Source organism: Miniopterus natalensis, chromosome 8 (assembly GCF_054644295.1).
Source record: "Miniopterus natalensis isolate mMinNat1 chromosome 8, mMinNat1.hap1, whole genome shotgun sequence".
Classification (NCBI taxonomy): domain Eukaryota; kingdom Metazoa; phylum Chordata; class Mammalia; order Chiroptera; family Miniopteridae; genus Miniopterus; species Miniopterus natalensis.
The window spans coordinates 16373496-16399613 of NC_142088.1; the positions used below are offsets into that span (position 1 = coordinate 16373496).

At 36.8% G+C, this 26118-nt stretch overlaps 1 protein-coding gene across 1 annotated transcript in view; it reads left to right on the forward strand.

The window, feature by feature from the left end:
* The window catches only part of ERBB4 (erb-b2 receptor tyrosine kinase 4), a 796211-nt gene that overhangs the window by 525474 nt on the left and 244619 nt on the right, over positions 1-26118 (forward strand). The window contains exons 4-5 of the mRNA XM_016196749.2: positions 599-733; positions 20773-20838. Coding sequence (XP_016052235.2) covers positions 599-733; positions 20773-20838 — 201 coding nt within the window. The remainder of the gene's footprint in view (positions 1-598; positions 734-20772; positions 20839-26118) is intronic.

A 26118-nucleotide genomic window follows, 5' to 3' on the forward strand; every position in this document is an offset into this window, starting at 1 on the left:
TAGTCAATGTCACATTGACCGAAACAATTTTTCTTAAGGGAAATTTGATAACTTGGACCAAAAGCCTTAAAAATACTCATACTGTATGATCTTATAATATAATTTATGGAAACTTATTTTAAAGAACTAATCTGAGATAAATAAGTTAATAATCAACAAGAGGAGATTGGTTAAATAAGTCCTATTTAGTTTATACTCTGGTATATTCTCACTAGAAATAATGTATAGGAGTTTATTTAATTGCCACTAACTATTCACCATTTACTATTACAATTTGCAGGTTATGAAATAGTATGGGCAATATTACCCTGATTTTAGAAGAAAAGAGACTGATAGTGTCTATGCCAAAATGTTAAGACTGTTTTCTCTCTGAACATTTGGGTTATGAGTGGTTGTTTTTCTTTGTATTTTTTATCTCTTCAATTTCTGCCATTTAATTTATGTGACTCAGTAACACATATTTAAAAAAATATCCTGACTATTAACAAAATAACTCTAATTTAACACTGAAAACATTTTAAGTGTAAACCATTTCGATTGACTACCTTTTCATCAACAGAAAGTTTGACGACAAATCTGTTTCTTTGTTTTAATACAGAAATCCTAAATGGCGGCGTCTATGTAGACCAGAACAAATTTCTGTGTTACGCAGACACAATTCATTGGCAAGACATTGTTCGGAACCCGTGGCCTTCCAACTTGACCCTGGTGTCGACCAATGGTAGCTCAGGATGTGAGTAGCATTGTCCTTTCGAATGTCTGAGAATGTTCTTCTACCTCTTGTGAAAATGAGCAGCTTTTGTTTATCACGCCATTAATAATACTTTGAATTTCAGTCATATCCATTGAAATCTTGTTTTTTATGACAGAACAATCTTTTATTTCTAATTAACTCTCTTTTTGGATTGATACTTCCCCTTTACAGAGTTCTCATTTTCTTAACATGACCCCTTTCGATAACTCTAAATTATGTTACCATATTTTCAGTGTCTAAGCGTGTGCCCCATTGTCCATAAACTTAAGGCTGGTGCCTAACTACTGGTTAACTCTTTGTGACCCATACACCACGGAGATTAAGGCAGTGGAACAACAATGTGCCTTCCTATTTATTATAATTAAAATGAACAAACTTTTGAACCTTTTAGAATTAATTCCTAAGCCTTCATTTGCCCCTAAAACCTTCATGAGAACCCAAAACATGATAAGTAGAGTGCAGAAATATAGATTTTATATAGGAGAAATATGTCATTTTCTGGTTCTAGTCAGCCAAATAAACAACCCAATTTCCCATCCTAAAAATGTATTATTTCCACCACAGAGGATTTATCAGATTCAAAGTGTTTTAATATAATTAAATGATAAGCCTGTGATATTTGAACTATCATTAAAACCTTTAAAACTTTTTATGCCAGGAATGAGTGTCATTTTCATAAAGCAGGCTACGTTGTCCCCACATTTATTACTACTGATGTTTGTATGAGAACAGAAACTTTATCAAGTGCTAACCTGGGTTTTATATTTCTCATCTATTATTTTATATTTCCCACCTGAAATCATAACTATCATCACACAGTTCAACAATTATCTGAAATTGTACTGATCGTGTTATGACGCTTTATAGGAAATCAAACTCCAAGGGACAATTATTAAGTTTCATCATGGCCCTAAGAATTTAATGGGGAAATACGAATACATTTGATTCAAACTGACAGCTGTGTTTTCAATAAATGGCTGAAACTTTTCTTTTAAAAAGTATAGTAACATAATTTTCTTGTCACCTTTGAGCAGAAATTTGTATGTGATTTCATCTTTACAGTGTTCAAGTTGCCTACCTTGTAAAATTACATGTGAATAAAAGATTGAATTTGTTCACACCAACAAGGCAAATGCTATGTTTCAGAAATGGCTTTCATTTTCAGTCTGCTCAGACTATGCATTGCGTATAGAAAATGCCTAATGGGTTGATAAGAGGAAAGGCCCACTGACTGTCAGCTTGTTAGAAGGACTGGCCCGAATGCATGAACAAGATCCGGCAAGAAGAGAGCCCGGGGCAGAGGGTAAAAGGAAGGGTGTCCACCAGCCTCCCAGGAAGCTGGAGGAAAAGAGGTCTGAGGGGTTGGCTGCACTTTCCCAGATGGCATCTCTTTGTGCTGTTCTTTTCAGGGCAAATTTGGATGGTTGCGCCTATAATTAGACAACCAGAGCTGCATTTCTTTTTGCCTGCAAATAATTGCAAGCACAAAAATTACAAATGCAAAGTGGAGTCATAATGAATGGTCCTTTACAAATTAACTACCACTTGCTCATCGAAGTTTAATTCTTTCCATGCTGGTTCTGTTTGCTGACTCATTTTATATACTGCGTGTCTCCATAGCAGATGATAATGAATTGGCTGGTCTTTGAATATTGATTACCTATGGCTTATCCTCAGTCAGTTTCTTCCTTTAATTCTCCCCATGGGTGATCACAGGCACTCCCATGGTTTTAAATGCAACTTCTACCCTGATGATTCCCAGAGCTACACACCACCAACCACTCAGTCACCCCAGTTTAAAATTGGGCAGTTATCATTGACTTCACCTTTTCCTCAGTCTTGGAATTTATTTAATCATTAAATCATGATGAATTTGCTTATTTCTTGATTTTACATAGTTCCTATTTTCATTGCTGTAGTTCAAGACTTCATCTGTTGCCGGTTACTGAAAAAAATCTCTGAATTCTTAATATTTTTTGAGGCCACAGACCCTTGTGGCAGTATAGTGAAACCCAGAGTCCCCTTCTTATAACATTTTTAAATGAATAAATAGGCAAAAAAATAAAGATGTTATATTTTAAATGCATAAAATTAATAAATGTATGATATGTATTACAAAGGATTACAAGAAAAATAAATTCTATTAAAATACATGTATCATCATACTTAAAAGGTAAATACATGATGTAGTAATAGCGTCTTTGGCTGTACATTAAATTAAAAATTCTAATAGTAGAATTTGTATGTAATGGAGTTTTGAAGCAGTGTTAGGCATAAGTATTATTTTTAAAGGACAGTTTCTTTAACAAATAGTGTTGGGAAAACTAGATATCCACAAGATTAATGTTAGACTGTTATCTTACAATATATAAAACAATTAATTCAAAATTGATTAAAGATCTAAATATAAGATGCCAAACTATAAAACTCCTAAAAGAAAACATAGAGGAAGAGCTTCATGACATTGGATTTGGCAATAATTCTTGGATATGACAACAAAAGCGTAGGCAACTAGAGCAAAAATCAGAAAATGGGTTTATATACAACTTAAAACTTATGTGCATCAAGGGAAACAACCAAAGAGTGAAAAGGCAACTTACAAAATGAGAGAAAATATTTATAAATCATATACCTGATAAGGGGTCAATATCAGGAATATGTAAAGAACCCGTACAACTCAACAACAGAAAAATAAACCTGATGTAGGAACTGGCAAAGGACTTGAATAGACATTTCTCCAAAGATGATATACAAATAACAATGAGCGTATAAAAAGATAGTCAACATAACTAATTCATAGAGAAATGCAAATAAAAACCATGAAAAATCAGCTCACACCCATAAGAATGATGATTATCAAAATAATAGAAAATAGTAAGTTTTGGTGAAGATGTGGAGAATTGACACACTTGTGCAGTTTTGCTGAAATTGCAAAATAGTGCAGTTGCTATGGAAAATGGTATGGTGGTTCCTCAAAACTTAAAAATAAAACTGCCATATCATCCAGCAATCCTACTTCTTGTTGTATATTAAAAAAAAAAAAAAAAAAAAAATGGAAAGTGTGGCCTCAAAGAAATATTTACACACCTATAATCACAGTAGCTTTGTTCACAAGAGGTAGAAGCTCCCCAAATGTTCATCAGTGAATGACTGGATGAAAACGGGGGTATATACAAACAATGGGACATTATTCAGCCTTAAAAATGGAGGAATTATGAAACTTGGTCTCACCGAGACACTGAAAGGACCAAACCCCAGATGCTCTAGATCCTACATTCTTTTATTTAGCTTACACCAGATGCACCACTAATTCTCAAATGCTTCCTAAAACCAAAAACCGGCTAACGATAGAAGTGACAGTGGGGGGAAATTGGCAAATCCATAAAAGAGCATTATGTTCACAAACATAATTCCAGGAGTAATTATTTGTTTAAACCAGATGTTCTGCCTGAGTTAAATCTATTAGTAAAACTTAAAACTATATTTTTCATTTAATGACTCATATATCTTAATAATCGCTGGCTCCTTACTAATATTGCAAGTTGAGCCTCATATACATAACTTTCTTGAACTAGAAAATAATTGTCTCAAAATGGAGTAGAATTAAACCTGATTTTTTTATTTATCAACATTGTCACTTATTCAATATCAATATATACATAAAATAAAAGCACTCTTCTAAGTTTGAACTTTTGTAGAAGAGTTTTTTTTAAAAGTAGCAGGAAAACATACCCACAATGCATTTCGGTACAGCTTTAGTTTATGTGTATTATATATGCAGATATCCAGTTTTACATAAATGCAAACATAGTCAAACCCATACCTTTTTTTTTTTTTTAATTTTCTAATTTTCTCTTTATTTCAGGAATGCCTTGAAAAATGCTTCTCCCATGGTAGAAAACTCTTTTTAAAATATTTTTAAATAAAAGCTTAAATTAAGGAAATAAAAAAAGTATGTAAAAAAGAATAAATGAATCCTTATGAACTCAAAAGATAACATTTAGAAAAGACCTACAAAAGAGAAATAGATTATTTATGGACCTCAATAATAAAACAAAAACAAAAGAACTAAAGAACACTTAAAACTTTAGTTGCAATTATTCTATGTAAATATTAGCAAATAGAACTAACAGTATCTGGGGATGTATTTCAAAAAATAAGATAAAGTGACAGCTCTGCTGGGGTTTTTTTTGCCTTTTTTTTAATCCTCACTAGAGAATATTTTTCCGTTGCTTTTCAGAGAGTGGAGGAGAGGGAGGGAGAGAGAGGAAGAGAGAGAGAGCAACATCGATGTGAGAGAGGACACCTTGATTGGTTGCCTCCCACATGCTCCCTGACCAGAATTGAACCCGGGACCCTGCAGCCAGCGGGCCGAAGCTCTGACCACTGAGCAAACTGGCTAGGCTGCGCAGCTGTCTTTTTAATATTCTTCATGAGAGTAAGAACTGGAGCCTGACCCATATCAGAGAGGGCCTGTGAGACTAGATTCATAAGAAGAGATTTTCATAAAATTCATTTGTATGTAATAAATATATATATAAACATATAAATGTGTATACACATAGTTATATATGCACATATTGGTCTCAACAATTTGATATTGTTAGTTTCCATTTCCCTTTTGCATATAAATCACCTAAAATCTGCAGAAGTTTCTTAGTCTCTCCTCTTTGACTATTGTTACTGCAACCCAGCCTCTGCTGACAATGACTCCAGTAACCTCAGCTCTTTCGGGCACACCCTCAACTGATTTAAGACCCACTGTACCCCGATTCCTTCAAAATACAAATGAGACTACTTATTAACATAAGAATGTTATAGGAAGGGGGGACAGAGAGGCCCATACTGGACATCTGTGTTCCTGCCCATGTGTTGCAGGTGGGGACATCCCCTCTGACCGTTTCCAAACCTTGGGTACCAACTCCTGTAATTTCCCTGGGCTCCTTACTTCTTTTCCAGGTGAAGGCTCACTTCATCTTCTGTTTCTGAATTAGTGGAAACATCAATTTGTTTCATAAGGAAAAGCCATTGCAGGCACAGCATATATTGTGACCTCCTTAGAAAAGTTTTAATAGTGCATTTCCCAAAGCACTGTTTCTTCAGCCTTAAATTATACTACATGTCAGCAGTGTGCTGGTAAATGTGTAACAGCCACTCTACAAAAATAGGGGGAAACACCTTCATTTGTAAAGCCTGCTTATTTCCTTGGTGTAAACATGCCTAACTTTGTCCCTTTTTAGCAATGAATGTGGATTTTGGAAGAGATGCCTAGTTTGCATGCCTTTAGGTACTATTTCCACCATACAGACTCAAAAGATGTAAACAAAGTCAGTTGTACAGCTAATAGTAAAATATAGTAAATGAATCGGGAAATTATGAATTTTAAGTATATATTAGCTTTGTTTCAACAAAATTTAATTGGGGATTTATATACTTTAATATTTTTCAATGGCTGTATTTAACAACCAGCTTGCAAAATTCTACAAAATCTGACAGTAGCTGCAAATGAGCCAAATACTGAATACATGAGTCCCCTCTTAGAGAATATATAGCTCTCTGTTATGTGAAACTTCTGTTACTAATTTCAGCACTAACAATAACAGTGCTTTAAGGGCCTGTGACCTTCTGGGCCTGGTGTATCACGTGCATTTAAAGAACCCTATTTCTGATTCTTACAGAAATTCTGTAAGGTAGGTTTTAAGAGCCCCATTTGGGGTAGCTGAGAGCCTTGAAAACTTGGGATGTTTGGTAATAAGGACTTGCTGTCTTCCAGTGAATGGTTGAAAAGATGAAAATGTTACGAAATAGCAGATCTCTGGGGTTCAAATTATCCAGTAGGGGGCAGCCTTCAGATTTTATTGTTTCTCAGAAACTTACGTTAAAGTAAATTTTAACAAGTTTTCACTATGGGAATCTTCACTGAAAAAAAAAAAAAAATCATTAGTTAACTAAAAGTCACTGGTATTATGGAAAAGGCTTGTATGCTGTACCGACAGCATGAATAAAGGCCACGCAGTCAGAATAATCAGTAGCTCCTAACATTTCTTGAGTTTTTGAATTTGGAGATTTTTGGAACTGGGTGACATTTATCTCATTTGGGGATAAAAAGTAATAAGAAGTACACACACTGTTTAAATTTTATGACAACCAAGAAAAGTCTAATCAAGGTAATCGTTCCAACGTTTATGGATGGATGAATGAATAAGTGAAATATGGTATTTACATGCAATGGGATATTATTTTGCCTTAAAAAAAGCAAATTCTGACATAAGCTACAACATGGATGAACTTTGAGGGCATTACGCTAAGTGAGGCAACCCAGTTATAAAAAAGACAAATACTGTCTGATTTCCCTTGTATGCGAGACTTAGAACAGTCCACATCCTAAAGGCAGAAAATATGCTGGTGCTTGCGAGGGGCTGGGGGAAGGAACGATGGGAATTGTTTGATTAGCATATTATTTCATATTTATTAGATGACAAGACTCATGGGCATATATGTTGCACAGAGTGGGACTGTATTTAATACCACTGAGCTGTACGTTTAAAAATGGTTGAGACGGTCAATTTCGTTATATGTATTTTTCACAATGTTTCTTTTTAAAATATAAATCAAGGATTATTAGTAAGACACATCTAGTGCTCTGCTACATTTTTAATTCCTTTTTTTATAATTTAAAAATGTAGCCCTATATAAAGTTTTAAGTCATCTTCCTATAGGAGAATTGCAATTCTAAGCCTGGAGGAATTAAGGATAGGCGTTGAAATGCTAGCTCATAAGAACTGACTTAAATTTTTAAAAAGATACTCATCTGAACCAAATAAAATTTATATTGACTCAAATAACAAGTGCCTGAAACGATGAGATTCAAAACGAATTTCATAGTTGATTTTTTAAGACATAAAACCCTACGCGTATATTTGGTGTTTAAAGCAACTGTGTAAAGTTGAATGAAAATTATGCTGGATCCGTTCAGCATTACCCGCCTTCTGCTTCTCTCTGATCTGTTTACTCTGCAGTGGGTTCAGAGTGATTCCGTCTGGCCTGTGTCCTGTTTTGCAACCATCATTCATATGTTTCATGACCGTTCACACGTTTATTCCCGTTTACTGACAGAAGTGGTTTCGTGGAACTCAGTTGCACCATTCAGTAGACTTTAAGAACTTAACTATTTTCCTTTCCCTCTCTAATTTCTCATCACTTAGAGAAAGCTTTGAAGTAAAAGGAGCATGTTTATTACAAGTCACTGAAAATGGTGTAATTAAGCCCCTCTTCTCATAACGTTTACCAAGGTGGCGTCGTATGTGTGTCGTCCCTCCCGTCTTGGTGTCCCCTCACTAAGTCACTTTTATTTCAAAGTCTGGAGCAGAAGCCGAGAGATTGCTGGTTGCACGGGAGGCCTGGGGCGCGGGGCTGGCGTCTCTCCAGGGAGCTGGGGGAAAGGAGTGGGGAGATCAAGCTGCTAACCCACTTAACAATCTCGCAAGCCTAGATTGTTGCAAGCAGCCGTATGCAACTTTTTATTTAATTCTCTGCTGCCTGGCAAGAACAAATTATGTTCTATTTAGAGGTGATTCTTTTGGCAATTGTAGGTGCTCTTTCTAAGCAGGGAAGAAAAAATGGGATGGAAATTATGCAGTGACATTTCACTTAAAGTTCTCCTTTAAGTATAAGTAAGAGAAATATACAAAAGAAAAAAAGAAAAAGCCTGATTTAAAAATGTGCAAAGGAAAAGTCATCTCAAAATTAGGTGTCTTGATCAGCCACTTTCATTCCCTACTTCCTCACGCTTTATTAAACAAAGATTTTGATCTAGGTAGTTTCTTTCAAAAATATTTTCTATAGAATCAATTCAAACTCTGCACTTAAGAAGTAGAATACAGAATTGAACTAGTTAGCTACAGGCCACAGTTACTTCTTTGTTAATAGTTAGCTCTTGCTAATTAACGTATGCCAAAGTGTATTTTCCAGACTACAAAAATTTGTTTTACAGGAAAATGACATGATAAAACTATAAAAGTTTTTAAAAGCAATAGATTACTGGTTTTTAAAATTCTATCTCATTTCTAAATTTTATTATGTTGTATAATTGAAAATATCAAACATTTTATTGAAAAGGTTTGCTGTGTGTTTTTAGTGGAATAAACAAATGCCTCAGGGCCCTTGTATAATTGCAAGATACCTGTGTGGTTTGAATTCGTAGAGGAAGGTAAGAAAAGATTGCGCAGTTTTGTAACATTCTCATGAAATGATAAATGATTTCCGTTAATCCATACAATGGACCCAGACATTTTATCTGAGGAGGGGAAAAACCCAAACATTGTTCCCTCAAGAGTAAATTAATTTAGGGGAAGAGTGTCATACCTGCTCCTTTAAAACTACTTAAGTGGATAACCATAAAGGGGGCAAGCTTGCACCTCTGTCCCTCTCCCTCTCCTCCTCTCCACTAAAACTTTTACAGGACCCTGTTCTAGGCCCCCCTCTGAATCTTCATCTTTTTGGCACCTTTCTTCTACTCCTTTGGCTCGAGGAGTAGCCTAGTGACTAACCTCAACCTCTGGGGTTCTACATGAATTTGAATCTTGACCCCAGGAATTTCTGACTTAATTACGGAGCCCCTTTGTTCTTCATTTTCCTCACATTAGACTGAATTGGCTTAAAACACCGCCTGCCACATAGTGAGTGTCAATAAATGTTAGTTGTTGCCATTTCTAGCGTTTCTAGCGGATCAGCACCTCCTGTGAAGACGCCTCTTCCCTGGTAAGGTTATCCTGCCGCTGGGGTTGTCGTCGGCCTTCTCTTAGCGCCCCAACGTAATCTACAAGCAAATACGCCTCCGGTCTGTGGGGTGGGAAGCTGGGTGGGGAAGAACAGGTTTTTGATGCTCTTGACATCCGTATATAGTACCCCCCACCCTGCGCTTTGAAGTTACCTGCTCAATGCTGCTCTTTCCCCCCCATGCAAACCAAAGATCTTGGCCAGAGTGACCAAAAGTCACCTTTTTGACTCCAGGCACGCCATTGCCTCAGGGACTCTGACTAAGTGTCTGGGTGGTTGGTCTCTTGCAGCTTTCTCGCCTAATGGTGTCTTGAACCCCTGGAAACATCGAGCTTCCTCCATGTCTACCCTTGTCCTGTGGGCGCCAGGCCGATCGCGACACCAAGTTTCCCTTCCCAGTGGTTTCCATCCTGTGCTCTGCCCTCCTTGCCCCCGGGGACTGCTGTATTCTTATGTCCGTTAACATAAATTAGATACTTGGTTATACACTGACCAAGAGTACGGGAAAAACAAAAGATTGGAATCCAGAGCCCACATTTCCGGGCTCTGATCTCAGGGCGACCTCAGGCCTGTCACTTACAGTGTGATCTTGGACAAATTATTCGGCTTCCCTGGCCTCAGCTTTCTCATCTGCAGGTGTGCTTTTCTTCTAAGGTTGTCACAGGAAATAAATCACCTAGAACAGTGCCTGCTACGTGATAAAATGGCATTATATCTCAGCCGCGGCTAAATCTCTATCATGCTAGCTCACAGGGACTTCGGTTCTCTCGGGAGGACTTGCATTTCAGATGGTTAAAATAGCAATATTTTTATTTTTATTTTTTTAGAAAACAGCCTCCTGGGGTAGAATGATAGGTAATAGGGCTAATATTTAGGCTTAAATCATATTGCAATGGAATACAATAGGTGTGTATGTGGTGGTTTGCAAGTAATTTATCTTTTTTTTTTTTTTTTTTTTGGTAAATAACTCAGTTTTCAGATCTGTCTAGTAGTACATCAAGAAGCTCCATTGAAATGCCTGTTGATGGAATCCCATTTTAAAAATAAATTATAAATCCATTATTCTTGAATTTTAGTTTTTGTGTATGAACTTCAAAGGCAAATTAATGAAGACATTTTGCACCAAGACATTTTAGGCTCATTACTAACTGTAATGCTGTTTGGGTCACTTTCTTATAACCTCCATCAATTTTAAAATCACATTTCATTCCTTAGGCTTACAGTGGCATTTTAGAAATGTGCCTGTTCTTTAATGTGGTTGTTCTTACTTTAAGTGTGAGGACTCGGAGGGGGCGAATATATATCTACCTATATAGCTAAGTCCCTTTGGCAGATGAAAGAATTGTAGGAACACGAGTTGAGACTCCTGGCTGCTATACCCCAGAAGAGTTTGTTTCATATAGTGCATGGAGCTACCTAATCTTTTTCAATTTGTTACCCATTTTTCTTTGTTATCTGTCTCAGTGATGTCTCTTCTCCCCAACTGACTGCTACAGGCCAGCAATCTATAACAAAAACTCAGTCTCAATCTCAGATACAATAATAAAAAAGAGAGAGAGAGAGACTGCAAGATTAATGGTCCCAGCTATAATTATAAAGTCCCAGGCCACAGACATGATAAGACCCTTCATTATTTACTCACGGTGGAGGGAGCTGGGTTGGCACTATAGCGTGAAGATACTGGCCTCTTTGTGAAGGAAATGTTGGGTTATTCAACCTGGAAAGACTACTGTGTTTGGAGAAAAAATGGTTCCTTTCCTTAAGGAGCTTGTCATAATTTCATCCATTTCAGTTTCCCAATGATAATACCCATTTCTTAATAATTCATAGAGAAGATAGATCTATTCTTGGTGCTGTCGAATGGAAGAGAGATGAAAACAGACTGCTCATGAAGACCATGCCACACACAGATGATGGGAACTTCTTTATGCTCATGGTGAAACAGACCAGTACACTGCTTCTCAAGCATTATCCACTCTGACAGGATAAAAATGACAAATGTGGGAATAGTCAGGGTTTTCCTTTCCCACCTGCTCAGATGTTCTGTGTCTGCCAGCCTGATCTTTCTCCCACTAGACCCAGCTGTCTCTCTCTCGCACCTACACACACACACACACACACACACACACACACACACACGTCTTCCTAGACTTGCATTGCACACTCAGGATACATAAAATATTAGCAGATAATTATTTGACCATAGAGCTGGATGGAAAAAGTATTTAGGGAGGATGGCTAATTGACGAATGACATAATAATAATTCAATGGGGGAGACAGGAGGGTGAAAGATTTATGATGGGAAATGAGAAATGAGAAAGAGAGAACTTGGGGGTGGGGTTGTGTGAATGAGAGACTTCAGAGAGGGAGAGATGTGTGAGTCAAGATTTAGAACTGTGGCCTTGGGCAATGCAATGCTTTGGATCCCATTTAATGCTCTTTGAGAGGAGTCAAATTTTTGGATTTTAATTTTAGTAAAGTTATTTTGGTTGCATTTTGGCTGTTGAACCATGCTTCCCGAATGTGACACCACTTACTAACTGGATATGTGGATGGTTGCGGTCCTTCAGGGACCCATTTGCCCCTCTGATTGGCAGTCTCGCAGATGAGGTCATGGAGCGGGAGAGACCCAGCATCAGTGATGTCTGATCCTCTGCAGTAGTCCAAGGAATTGCTCCACCCATTGGATCCTCTGCATTTCTGACACATACCTTGAAATAGTATCTGCACCCTTCCCCTCCTCCCATGTACACTAGCCTGGAGTATAAAAGTGCGATATCCCAGCAGTAGCGTGGGATGTCACTGTGCTTGGGTTATTAGTAACATCCCTACTGAGACTCTGGCATCTCAGACTTTGCCAAGGCATACAGAGACCTCTGACACCCACTTGTCCCTGTCTGCCAAGCCTGCCAAAGTTCCTAAGGTGTCACACCCTCCCCCTTTCCTATTGCTGGACTGCGGTACCTACTGATTATTTAACTGTTTGCATAACTATTTCTGTCTCCAGGTTACTTGATTTGTCTGCCACACCACTGTCTCTGACTCTCTGTCTCTCTTTGTTGTTCTCTAGTATTTTTATACACAGTGTTGTGAGGGAGGGAGAAGGAATTTAGCATTGATTGAGGCTTATTACATGCCAGGCCCTTTACCTATGTTACTCCACTTAACTACTTCTAACATATACAGGAAGCATCATCATCATCAATATTTTACTAATGAGGAAAGTCAGCTCTTAGGTTAAAGTTCCTTGACCAAGCTCCCACCAATTATAAATAGTGGAAACTGGATACAGATTAAAATGATTGCAAAGCCTGTATTTTCTGCATTTTACCAGCACTTTCATGAATATTTAGACCAATAAATGACAATATTATAAATTGCTTACATACTGACTAGTATTTTCAAATATTTTATTTTCCCTAAACTAGGGCTATAATTTCATACAGTGATTATAAATGCCAATTTGCTAAAATTATTTCTATTGAAGAGACATGTATTTTAGCCTCATTTACTGCTGAACCTTAATAAGCAAGTAATAGAATTAAAGTAAATGCCACTTAGAAACAACAAAATTAGCAAAAAAAATGTTAACAAGTAAATATGCTTTGTAAAAAAGAGCTGATATGGCCCAACCAGTGTGGCTCAGTGGTTGAGCATCGACCCATGAACCTGGAGGTCAGGGTTTGATTCCCTGTCAGGGCACATGCCTGGGTGGCGGGCTCAGTCCCCAGTAGGAGACGTGCAGGAGGCAGCCGATCAATGATTTTTCTCACCATTGAGGTTTTTCTCTCTCTCTCTCCCTCTCCCTTCCTCTCTCTGAAATCAATAAATATTTTTTAAAAGAAGAGCTGATATGATATAAAGGAACAAGCCTCTGGCTCCACTTTAAGGATGCTTCTGTTATTTACCTATAAAATGGGCCAAATAATAGTAGCTGGTTGACCCTCTGTATGATTTTTAAGAGGTTTTGAAAAATGGCACTCTCAGGATTTCCCACTCCATCTGGTCCAGCCTTCTAGTTGTATCATTTCTCCTCTAGCTTGATTTATGTTTACAGAAGGACTCAGGAAAAAATGAAAATTTGCTAAATAGGCTCAGACTTTCAAATCTTGCAGAATTCTGTGTGCCTGATTAACTGGTCAGTCCATTAGCTGTCTGTCAGTAATCCCCTCTGCGGTGGTACCGGGAGAGATGCTCACTCCTCTGGCCGTCATAAATTGGCTATAGGGAGTTGAGCCCCTGAGAAAAGGTGGGTAGACATGTTGCAGACTAAACCTGATACATTTCACACTTTTGTTCAGAATTGCTGCTGATTCCATAAGTATATATGCTATTCTAAATCCTTCGTCTCTACATTGTTTGACTGAATAACATAATGGTGCTTGTAGAAAAACCAAGCTTGATGAGATTGACATTACCTATTTCTTTTTCAATCCAGGGATTACTTAAAGCATTTCAAAATACTAACTCTTGATTTAATTTATTGCTAGATGAAAATTCCATTATAAGTAGTTTGTTTTTTTTAACTTTGTCTTTCTAGTTAGTGAAAATACCTGCCCATCTTTTTCTGAATAACAAAATGTATAAAGGTTAGTTTCCATTCAAAAATTAACTTTCAAATCATAGGCGAGATAAGAAGATTGAATTGAGAATGGGAGAAAAATGTAGAGTCAATTTACATAACAAAAGTACGGGCATGACAATGGGAACTGTCAGACAAAAACAAGGGAAATACTAACATCTGTTGGAAAAAAAAAGAGCAATTCCATATTACACTAATGTCTTTAAACCCTACTAATATATTATTTCTTGGAATATAGTTTAACTTCATTATAATACAGGTAGTTTATAATAATTTAAATTTGAAAAAGCTATGTATGTTTTAGGACTGCTGGGGGGAAAATGCAACCCACTGGAAATATATCCACATGTCAAAGAGGAAACACTGGGAAATGAGAGACTGCATAATTTTTATACTGCTTAATTCTGCAAATTTGCTTACCAAGCATCTGATTAGATCTAATACTTGAAGTACAGTAGTCCTGCCTTATCCCAGGTGGATGTGTTCCCAGACCCTGAGTGGATGCCTGAAACGCAGAATAGTACCAGACCCTGTATGAACTATGTTCCAATCTATGCATACATACCTACAATAAAGTTTAACTTCTAAATCTAAATCTCTTACTGTAAGAGATTAACAACTAATAATAAAATAGAATTGTTATAACCATATATTGTAATCAAATTTACATGAATGTGGTGCCTCTCAACTATCTGAGGGTACCTTCCTCACCCTCCTTTTGATGCTGTGAGATGATTCAGAACCTACAGAATGAGATGAAGTGAGGCGAATGACACAGGCATTGTGATGTGGCATTAGATGTTACTATCAGGGTTACTTGAACATAAGCATTGCAATAGTGTGACAGTCGGCTTGATAACTGAGATGGTTACCAAGTGACTAATAGGCAGGTAGTGTATACAGTGTGGACATGCTGGACGAGAGGATAATTCACATCTTAGGCGGAGTGGAACAAGACAGTGCAAGGTGTTAATTTTATTATGCTACTCAGACTTGCATGCAATTTAAAACTTATTAACTTTTTTCTGTAATTTTCCATTTAATATTATTGGACCATGGTTGACTGTGAGTATCTGAAACCACAAAAGGTGAACCTGTGGATAAAGGGGGGGTACTACTGTATCGTCTTAAGATATGGCCATGATGTTAACAGAGTTTGGAATTATATGTCCAACTGGTATTTCTTATATTCTGCGTGCTTTGTCACCATGAAACCATTTTCACCAGACACCCTGGTATTGCTTTTTCAAAATATGGGTTTGTGTACCTCACCCCAGACTATTGAACAAACTACTCAAGAGTCCACAGGAACTTTTGGGAAACATAACAGAATCCCTCTTTATACCCTGAGGGTCAAATCCTATCATTTCAGTGCTCAAAAAACTTGGCCGACTCCATAATGATTCTGCAGAGTGAACTCCAACCTGTTTAGGAGACTTCCAAGATACTTTGTAAGCTCACAGTGAAGCTGCCATTTCCATGCACACTGCTCAAGGGATCCTAAGCTCTTCACGGCGGCTCCAGAGAGCTGTGCTCGTCCGTGCCTCTCTCATCGCTGAGGTTAATCATCTGGCTGGAACGCTCCTTCCCTCCCCTTTCTCCGCCGGACAGACGAGACAATCCAGCCCGGCAGAAATGTCCAGCCCTCTGCAGAGCCTTTTTCAAATCCTTCCTCCCCATTTTATGCATACCTATAGCAAATATTGATGATTCTCATCATTATTTGCTATTTTACTGCCGATCCCTTACGTCTTAATGGCTCCTGGAAGACAGGGCCCTGACTTCGCATCGTTTTATCCTTTGGCCACGACAGGGACTGGTTTAGTGTAGGCTTTCAATAAATGTTCTGCTCCCCTCTTTTGAATTGTATGCTCATAAAAAAGATATTATTATCTCACTCATTCCCCAGTAAAAGTAATTTTAAGAGGTCAAGACTGCCATAGTTTAAAAGGACTGAGAGGAGAACCCGGAGCTGTAACTGTGTTGTCTTTAGCTAGAGGCAGTTCGAGGCTGTAATCTTTTGTGGCCGCCAGTGACTTCATGTTCTGTAAGCCTTCGACTGCCCTGGCACGTCGCTTGCAGAAAGCAGTCCAGAGGTACAATTAAATCCCGCCTCTGCTGTCAGTTCCACAAACAAGCAAAACTTCCAGCATGGATTTCTGCCTCTTATAAATATCAAAGTGGCTCAGGGACTCTAGTCCCTAAAAAAAGAATGCAGAAGCTACATTTTTAGCAACATCTGCTGGACAAGCATAAAAGATGAAGTTGGTCCCATTGCTCACTCCTAAGATGAATAATGCTTTGTCAAAGCAGAGGTGATTGCCTGTGAATTAGAAAAATGCTGATATGCCATGAACAGCACTTATTGTAAAAGATTTCAATGGTTGGTTAAGTGATAAAAATATTTGTTTACAATTTTTATTTTACATTTTACCTCTTCAGTTGAGCCAGAATGACGGGAGGCGGGAATATTAATTTAAGTAATTTTGCTATCACTCAGCTGAGTTGGACGTGTCAGATTCTTATTTGTAAGTGGCGTATTTTCTCACACAGTTTTAAAAGAGTTACTGCAATAAACAATAGAAAAGAATCAGATTTGGACTTAGCAGATTTGGATAGTGCTGGCAAAGGGTTAGTGCCCTAAATCATTTCTCCCATTTACAGAGGCAGGTTTCTGACTAATCCCGTTTTTGCTGTCCTCATTTTAAAAATGTACTACTAGAGATATAAAACTGATTGACAATAAAAATTAGTGACATATGGGGCCTCTTTCCCTCATGATATCAGGCCTCCTGAGGTACTGCGTATCTGATAACAGAGGGCAGAAAGTTCTCCATAAGATACTGAGCCGTAGTTGAAGTGCCCCTCTTTTTGTTAGGAGACACAAAAGGGACCCTCCAGAGGCCACACTTATCCTCTCCACTGAAATGCCCTGAGCTGACTTCATTGTAGATGTCACGTAGATAAATCATTATATAAGGAATGTAGCAGACTTTGAGCCACCAGTCAATACACTGGAGATGACCCAGCTCAACCTGGTTTCATCCTACTCTTTCCTGAGCTAAGGGACTGTTAAACATTCAGATTTACTGGTTTTCTTTCCTTAAACCCATAGAGAGTGAGTATTGGATACAGAATAGTCAAAATTGTTCCCTTCAAAATAATGCTGAGTTAATTCTAAACTCTTATTAGTGTAGTAACCATGTCTGTTTCAGCCTAACTTCTATACTGAACATAGTTCTCAGTACACAGCCCTGGAAGGTACTCAATGGATAATTATGGATAGATGGATGGAAGGAAGGTAAGAAAAGAGTTTGTGGATTCCCCCCACCCCCCAATTTTACATAGATAATTACTAAGGAAACCTTTTATCTACCCTCTCGTTTTTTTGACACTTTTGTGTAGCAGAAATATTTGGAACTAAAAACAGAATTTAAAACATAGTAAATGTAATAGCCCATCAAACTATACTACCCAGTTGTATATTAGAATCAAACCAACGTTGCAGGCATGAAACTGTGGCAAATACATTAATTCAAAAATATATCCAGTTGGAGATTCTCATAAAATATTTTGACATTTACTTAATTGCAAAAAGTGAGTGAAAATAGTATTAGCACAAGTGCCATGTATCGCACCATTTGGGGGACGGATGCTGAGCAGAATGCCTGGGCAGATTCTAAAGTCAATGCTCTGGAGATAAGGGGAGGGACAGGGCCGGATGAGCAACCACTTACAGAAGCAGAAGCATGTGTGGGGACGTGGATTCTGAGATGTGACCCTTCCTTTGGATTTCCAAAAAGGGGTGGGGGGGAATACAAATAAGACAGAGTAAAATTGCAGAAGAGAAGCAATTGTTGACTTCCTTTTATAGCAATAATAGGCATTTCTGTTTACGTGTGAATGAAAACTACCAAACAAAATCTTATAATTACATGTAGGCACTCAAGGTTAAATTATTTAAACTTTGTGTGTATGTGGGGAGGGGGTGGGCACTATATCACTGTTCCCAATTGGCTGGACATCACCATGAGACTTTGTCAAGAACCATAAACTAAAAGCAAAATGTATTGCCCGGTCAGTGTGGCTCAGTGGTTGAGTGTTTCCCAGTGAGCCAGGAGGTCACAGTTCCATTCTGGACCAGGGCACATGCCTGGGCTGCAGGCTTGACTTCCAGTAGGGGGCGCACTGGGGGCTTGATCCAGAATCAATGATTTCCTTTCATCATTGGCATTTCTCTCTCCCCTTCTCCTGTCCTTTCTCTGAAATCAATAAAAACATACTTTTAAAAAAATTAGAGTCATAGTCCTTTACTCCTTGGATCTGGGAGTAGGAGGTTTTGGGGTAGCAAATGGGGACTACAAATGTAAGAAGGTAAAACATGTAATCCAATAAAAAGGGAACACTGAAAGTATTGAAATGTCTAATATTACTAAGCTTTTTTCCAGCTACAGGTCGTACTCTAGACACAACGAATAAAGCTATATATTTTATTAGCCCCAAACGCAATTAGTCAAGTCATAGTGTAAATGGGAGTTCATCCTCTGTTTCAGGTAGTTTCAGTTAACAGACCACTTAATGGGTCGATTTAAAGGATTTTAACACATCTAACAAAGCACATTAACATTAGCTGCTTTCACATAAAAAAGTTTGCACTCAAAAAAAAAAAGTTTTTACTGCTTCCCATTTTATTTCACAGTACTTTCTAATTTCCGCTGGTATAAATCAATTTAGATTTATTAGCTTTGTACAAAAGAACTCCAGTAGGTTTTTAATAATAATTATCGTTATCACTGATTAAAGTTATATTGTTCAGGCCAGATGGAGTCCCTTTCCTGTCAGCTAGAATGAGCTTGATTATGTAGTTATAATGTGTTTAGATCTAAATAAACAGATGGCCGAGTGACAGGATATTATAGGCTGTTGATGTCAGCAGCAGCGCTTCACAAACAGAATTGCTTTAAATAAACTCTGTTATGGCAAGGATCCTGACACTTTTAAGAAGGTGACTGGAGCTGAGCCTGAGTGTTATATTAACTTGAAAACAGTACTGGTCACCGGCAGAAGGGTAGACCAGTAGGATGGTCTGAGGTTCAGCCAGAGAGTGTATCTGCTGAACTTGTTTCTTAACTGTGAAAACATGTAACTTAATACATTTACTCAGTCAGTCTCATAAGGAGAGAGGAGAGAGAGAAAGAGAGATGCTGCCCAGGTGGAAGAACTTTCAAGTTGAAGAGTTAAAAACTGTGTGTCAAGAAAAGATGAAAACATTTAATAGAGCCCTATTCCCTAATTTTTGCAACATATTATAATAAATGTCTTACCTAGGCATACACGCATTTGCAATTCATATTATAAAATTAACAGAGAAGGTTTAGTAAGGATGCTATAGCAAAGCTTTCATCGTTAATAGTTTTAATGTCTACTTTTCTTTCTAAACATAAGCCCCTTCCATATCCCTGTGCCCACAAAAATGTAGAGTGAGCCTATAAAATTCAGAAACAAGCTTCAAAGAAAATCATTATGCATAATTTCTTTAGCTAATGTTCTTTTGTTGAGACCTTATGGGAGTTTCTCTGTGGGACAACTGTATTTTCTGAGGCAAATAGCCATGGTAGCATAGTCTTTAAGAGGAAGACACCACTGCAGCAGATAAAGGCTGGTATTTGAAAATGAAAGTAGTAACAATAATAATTTTAGAGGGTGATATGAAATAATGGAAATTACACTTTCTAAAAGATTTTAGCTATCTTATTGCTTGAAATTTTTTTATAAAGATATTGGTTTGCACATTGGCCGTATAGAGAGACGGATGAAAGAGGCAGGCAGCTCTAGATTGGTAGGTGGCAGGTTTAATAAGCAAGGGAACTGACACATGAAGCTTGTCTTAGATGGCCACAAGATGAGTAGACTCCCACCGCCTACCCCCACTAGAATCTTCAAAGTTTGTATAGAGGCCTTCACTGGGTTCAGTCATGTATTCAGTCCAGATGGTTTCAACAACGCCTTATTCTCTCAAGGTAACACCCTTGAAACAGCTGCTAGTTTGGAAATAGTCAGGATGTACATTCCAAGGACAGGGGAGAGGTGAGGGTCCTCCCGTCGCCCAGGTCCAGGTCAAGGTTCATCTGATGGTCAAGGACTCTTCATGACTTCCTACAATTAAAGATCATCTAAATTATATATACAATATTTTATTCTGATGGTTTGTTATGTGTTTATAAGAACATTCTTGTTTTCACAGACTTCAACTTCTTAACTATTGATTGATCCTTAGTAACTATTGGTATCAGTAAGCTACGAACTGTAGAAATTATATCAAATACAATAGGTCGTAAGCATAAAACTGTTCAGTAATCAAAGTAAAACTTCTTTAATGTAAATATTTACTTATTACTAGCTGGTAAAATGTACAAATTCATTTATTTCCTTTTTTATAAAATGATGAGAGGATTTTGAATATGAAGAGATTGTATTTCACTTCCCATGTATTTGACATTCAGGTTTTGTCACTTAGGCAGGCATTTTATGAGCTATGTTTCAACTCAAGTATGACATAAATATCCTCATAAAGGAGCAAGACCATTTCCTTGGAGAGATGCTCACAGTCGAAGAGTGAAAGATTATAAGCTGCATGTGATTTTTTCTCTTCTACAGGTGGACGTTGCCACAAGTCCTGTACTGGCCGATGCTGGGGACCCACAGAAAATCATTGCCAGACCTGTAAGTGCTCACCTGTTAGAAAACATTGGCTTGAAATGGTCAAATAATTTTAACAATGGATTATTTTCAGACTTCTTTTGATAAGAAACATGAAAATGAGCTTTTGCTTCCTGGTGGTGTCTGTATTCATCCCTGCCCATTTTTCACTCAAATGTTAGCATGCCTTGTGTGCTGTAATGCACCCTGATTTTTTCACTTCATGCATATGTGCATGAGTTTACTTGTGGCATTAATTCCTAGAAGTGGTAATTGCAGGGTCAAAGATACATGTATAAGAAATTTGTTGCTAGAGATCACGGTCTCTATAAATTTTGTAACTATTCTTCTACCAGGAGCAATGTCTGATGAGTGCTTCTTTTCCTGTTCCCTGGGCAAAGCAGTGTATTATCAAATCTGAGTCTTTGACAAAGGGTTAGAAGAAACGTAGCATCTCAGTGTAGACTTACATTAACTTACTTCATAGACACAATTTTTTAGGGCAGCAACGTTTTGACAAGGATTTTAAGCAGGATTCCAAAGTAAGATTAGATTACTGTTTGAAATATGTATAAGAACTATACTATCTGTAGACATTGTTTCAATAGCATCCTACCAAGGCACAGGAGAGCCTGATTCTACTCTCACGAAACAAAGAATAATTACTCAGAACAAAATGTTAATAGCACTGAAGTTTAAGAAATCCTATACTAAGAGCAGATTTTGATTCAGGCTAGGCCAATCCGATTCTCTCCCCAGAGAATTTGAATTTGGGATTGAGATGCTGTGGCACTACTTTAGAAACTTGAAGAGTTATTAAACCTAGTAGATATTTCCATTTTGAACCAGTGTGTTAATGAGAAGCAGAAATGGCCAGTCCTCAATGACTCAGAATAAAAAAATAAAAATAGAGAATAAATCAGCCATATAGAGGCTAAGGAGTATCGGAGTGAGAGAGAAACAGTGTTGCCAGTTCCTGCCTCTGAGTTCTCTGGCCTTCATGAGGTCCAGCTGTGCTCTATCCTTGATCTCTTAAGAAAAACAATGTTTGTCTAGTATATTTAAATGAGTTTCATTACTTGCCACCAAGTGGGGATGAGAGGGAATCTTGACTAAGAAAATCATCCCACCATAGCTCATGTATCAAATCATCAGCCAAGAGGTCATTCAATTCACCTAATTTTTCAGCATAGAAATTGTGTCAACTACAATAACCTAAAATTGGCTTACTGGGCACTGTGCCTACCCCACAGAACTGAGCAAATTTAAATTCAATAAATACATTGACATGTATTTGATATGTTCAAGTCCTCATTTTAGAGTAGTATCCATTCACATAGATCTGTGTGGTTTATAAAACATTTTCATTTTAAAATTTATTTTCATAATAGTCTTGTGAGTTAAAGAGAACAGTTATCATTAACCTCTTTTTACAACTGGGGAAATATAAGCTGAGGAAATGATTCAGAGAGCTGTTAAATTTACACATCTAGTACCTGGGATTTCAACCTAATTGTCCTGAGTCTAAAGACAACACTGTGCTCTGTGTACCATATTGTATAGTACAACTTAGTGGGCGAGGGCATTAGATTCAAAATGAGCCAGATGAAACAAATCCCAGTTGTTTCCACTTGCTAGCATGAGAAAGTGACTTAACTTTTTAAAATCTCAGTTATCTAATCTATAAAATAGAAATAATTACACTTACCTCAGAAGGTTGCTCTATTAGAATCAAGTTCAATACCATAATGTAGTTGTAATGCTTAAATATTTTGGGGCATATACTAAGGACCTAATGAAGAATAGCTAATATTATAATAAACTAAAGGAGATGCTTTTAGAAAACATAATCCTTCTTAAGTCTGAATGAATGCAAAACTCCTGTAGCCCAGTTCCACCTTGTGAAGGCTCCTGACCATGGGTGCCTGGGGAACTAGAAAGGAAAGACCTGGACTGAAGTGGAGGCTGCTTGCCCTTGACATTCACTCCTGTTGTCTCTCATTTGAGCTACCCGAAAGGTAAATTGCTTGTTCATATTTAAAGAGCCCAACATCCTGAGGCAAAATGTATTTTGGAAGTACTCAAAGATGTATGTACTTGTTGTAGGACCTGAATTTTAGAAATATGATCATATTTTTTTTAGAATTAGATCTCATGAGAGATTCCATAGAGATACCATAAAGATATACATACATGATGAAAATATTTAATGTAAAATTATCCAGGCTTCTTTTAGATTTCTGATGGTCTTTCAATTAGTTAAAATATATGACTTCCCCTTAGACCCCCTTGAGATGCACTTACCTCTGAATCCTGACTGAACATTTTAAAATCAGAAAGCATACATTGTGCAGGTTTTTGAAAATATTGTGCTCTTGTTGATTGACCACTCAAAAGTACATTGTAAAATCTGAAAGACAGAGTCTTATATTGTTTAGAAATTCTTTCTTTCTTTATGACTGCAATAAATTTGAGGGCTTCTCTGGGAGTATTCAACACCATCATTTTTCAAGTTTTTTCTTATTTTTTACAAATAATTATTCTTTGAGACTCTTCATGCATTAGGGGAAAAAGGTAAAGGTATTTAAAATCCCCACATCTCAGATGTTAAGAATCATTTTCATTCACCACATCATATCAATGCTGACATGTCCCCACAGGAGTCTCCTCCTAAAACAGCGAATGTGTCAGGAATTATCCTCAATAAGACTAAAAAGTGACAAGTGGGAGTAAAGAGAAATGATTCAGGCTCTGGGAGAACTAGTCCAAGATAATGAATGACTTGTAAGGGTGAAATGAAACAGTGGCAATCAGAGAGCCATCTCTGAATAGAGATATGGGAAAACAGGAATGCTGGTAACAATGGTAAGCTTGAAGGGAGGTCTGCAAGGGGCAGAAGTTGGTTTGTTTAAATTTTATTTTTTAATTACAGTTTACAATCAGTACTATTTTGCATTAGTTTCAGGTATGTGCCCTACATTCCCATGACTGTCTTGTGACCCCCAATTTGTACTTTTTAATCCCTTCACCCTTTTCGGCAATTCCCTTAAACCCCCCCTCCCCTCTTTCAATCATCAGTCTGCTCTCTTTATTTATGAGTATATTTTTATTTTGTTTATTTTCCTTTTTAGATTCTACATATAAGTGAAATTATATGGATAAATCAAGAGGGCATTATGCCAAACAAAATAGAGAAAGGGGCAGAACTTTTAAAGGAAAAATGAGAATGAGGCTTTGTTTTTTTGTTTCTTAATAGATGTAGTGAAATGGAAGGAGAGTGTATATAGATTGACAGCTTACTGTGGACATCAACTGATGAATACCTATAGGAATTTTAGTAAATTAAAAAAAAAATTGTTAAATTTAGTAGCATTTTGAGACTTATTTTACGTACTGGTTTGTGTATTATATCTAGCTTTGATTGCATGTTGAATAATTTAAGCGTATAGCTTTCACTAAGGTTCAGGCTTTGACCTGCAGAACCAGCATCTATTTTTAAATATTTCTTTAAGGTATAAATTATTTTTATAAACAAATTTCTGAAGGAAAAACCTTAGACGATGGAAATAATTTATAAATATTAAAGTAAGTAGACAGTGCTTATAGAATCTAGCCAAGTGTTCCATTCTTACTGTTTTACTTCGTGATTCTGATTTTCTAAAGTGATTAGAATTCATTCTTCTTTAATTCTTTTTGATGTTACAGCATCATGACCCTATAAACCTAACAGGAACGTTTCCCACATAGTTTTAATGGATCAACATAGAACCCATGATTGGATGCTGAGAGCGGCATTACATGTGGAGAAGTGACTCAGACTTGAAAGTACTTTTAAGCTCAGTTAAATCGTGGCCGCCTTACTGCACAACACAGCTTACCCTTAAGTAAATTGATTCGGTGGATTAATGTAGTCCTGTCAGGGGAGACAAACTTATCTGCTATGTAAAGTCTGAAGCTTACACAATATTACTTAGCAGGCTTACTGGTAAGAATGACAACTCTCTCCAGTCCTAGGAACTGAGTCCTCAGGTCTGAGCTACGTAGGTTTAGGTGTGAGAGAGACTAAGCTTTAAGACATAAATAATAACGATTAAAAGAACAAAGTTATCTGTGTCCCTGCAAGATACATAAAGCACATTTATCTCATTTAAAATAGATACCGCAAAAGTCCCTTTTTATCTTTGAACACAGTATCGGGTCAGTTCTCTCCAGTCACCTATTACTAGGCAGCGTGAATGTTTCATTTTATACATTCCTTGTGTCTCCTAGACCCGCTGTCATCTCAGTTAGACACTGCTTTTTTTTTTTTTTAATTTTTGTAGTATGACAATATATCAAAATATTAGAGTTTGATTCCCCTAATCCTTTCGTACATTTTGCATAAAAGTAGTTATAATTCTCTTCAGCTGCTGGTTATATAACTAAAATATGCTCAACTGATTACCACTTGATATTCTCTTCAGTCTTCTAAGTTGTTTTACATATGATATTTCTTGCTTAGAGACTAATTGAAAATGTAAGTGGGTTTGACAATAGTATGTTTCAACTACTCTGACCATTGAAATGTCTAAGAAATTGATTAAAGCTATTCTATTATTTTAACCAAAGGAAAACTTCTAGTGGAATTCACCCTTTATTCTACAGTATTGTTTCTAGCTAGGTTATCTCAAAATCTTTTTTTTTTTTAATTAAAAATAGAACAGCAATAAAATTAATACAAGCAGTGTATTTGTTCTATTGTAGGTAATTGTGAATGGAGCACTTTACTGTACTGGCAAAGTAAAAACGTGTTCCAAACAATAGTGTATGTTACTTATTGTTTCTATGCAGATGCTATAGGAAAATGTAGAAATTATTTAGCAACTTCCTCAGGAATTTATTATATTTATGTACAATTAAAATTAGTTTCAGTAGTTGTAATATATTAAATCTTTTAGTTTAATAACAGAAAAAATAATCAAAAACAAACAAAATAAAATAAAATAAAAAACACCTTGGCCTGGCTATGGATTTCATTTACTACTAGGGAAAAGTTTAGAAATACATATATACATTTTTAAATTTATCTTTATTATTTTATTTGTTCTAAAAATATCTGCAACTTCTTTGAAGAGAATATTAAAATCTAAGAAGATAATTATGTACTTTGGTTCCTCAAATTTTCATCAAGCAAGAAAATGTAGCAACTCAAAATGAAAATGTACTTTTTTTCATGAAATTTCCAAAAGTTTCCTGTAGTTGTAAAACCAAAATGAGAAATTACAAATGTAATAATAAACTAATTATTATATGCACACATACATG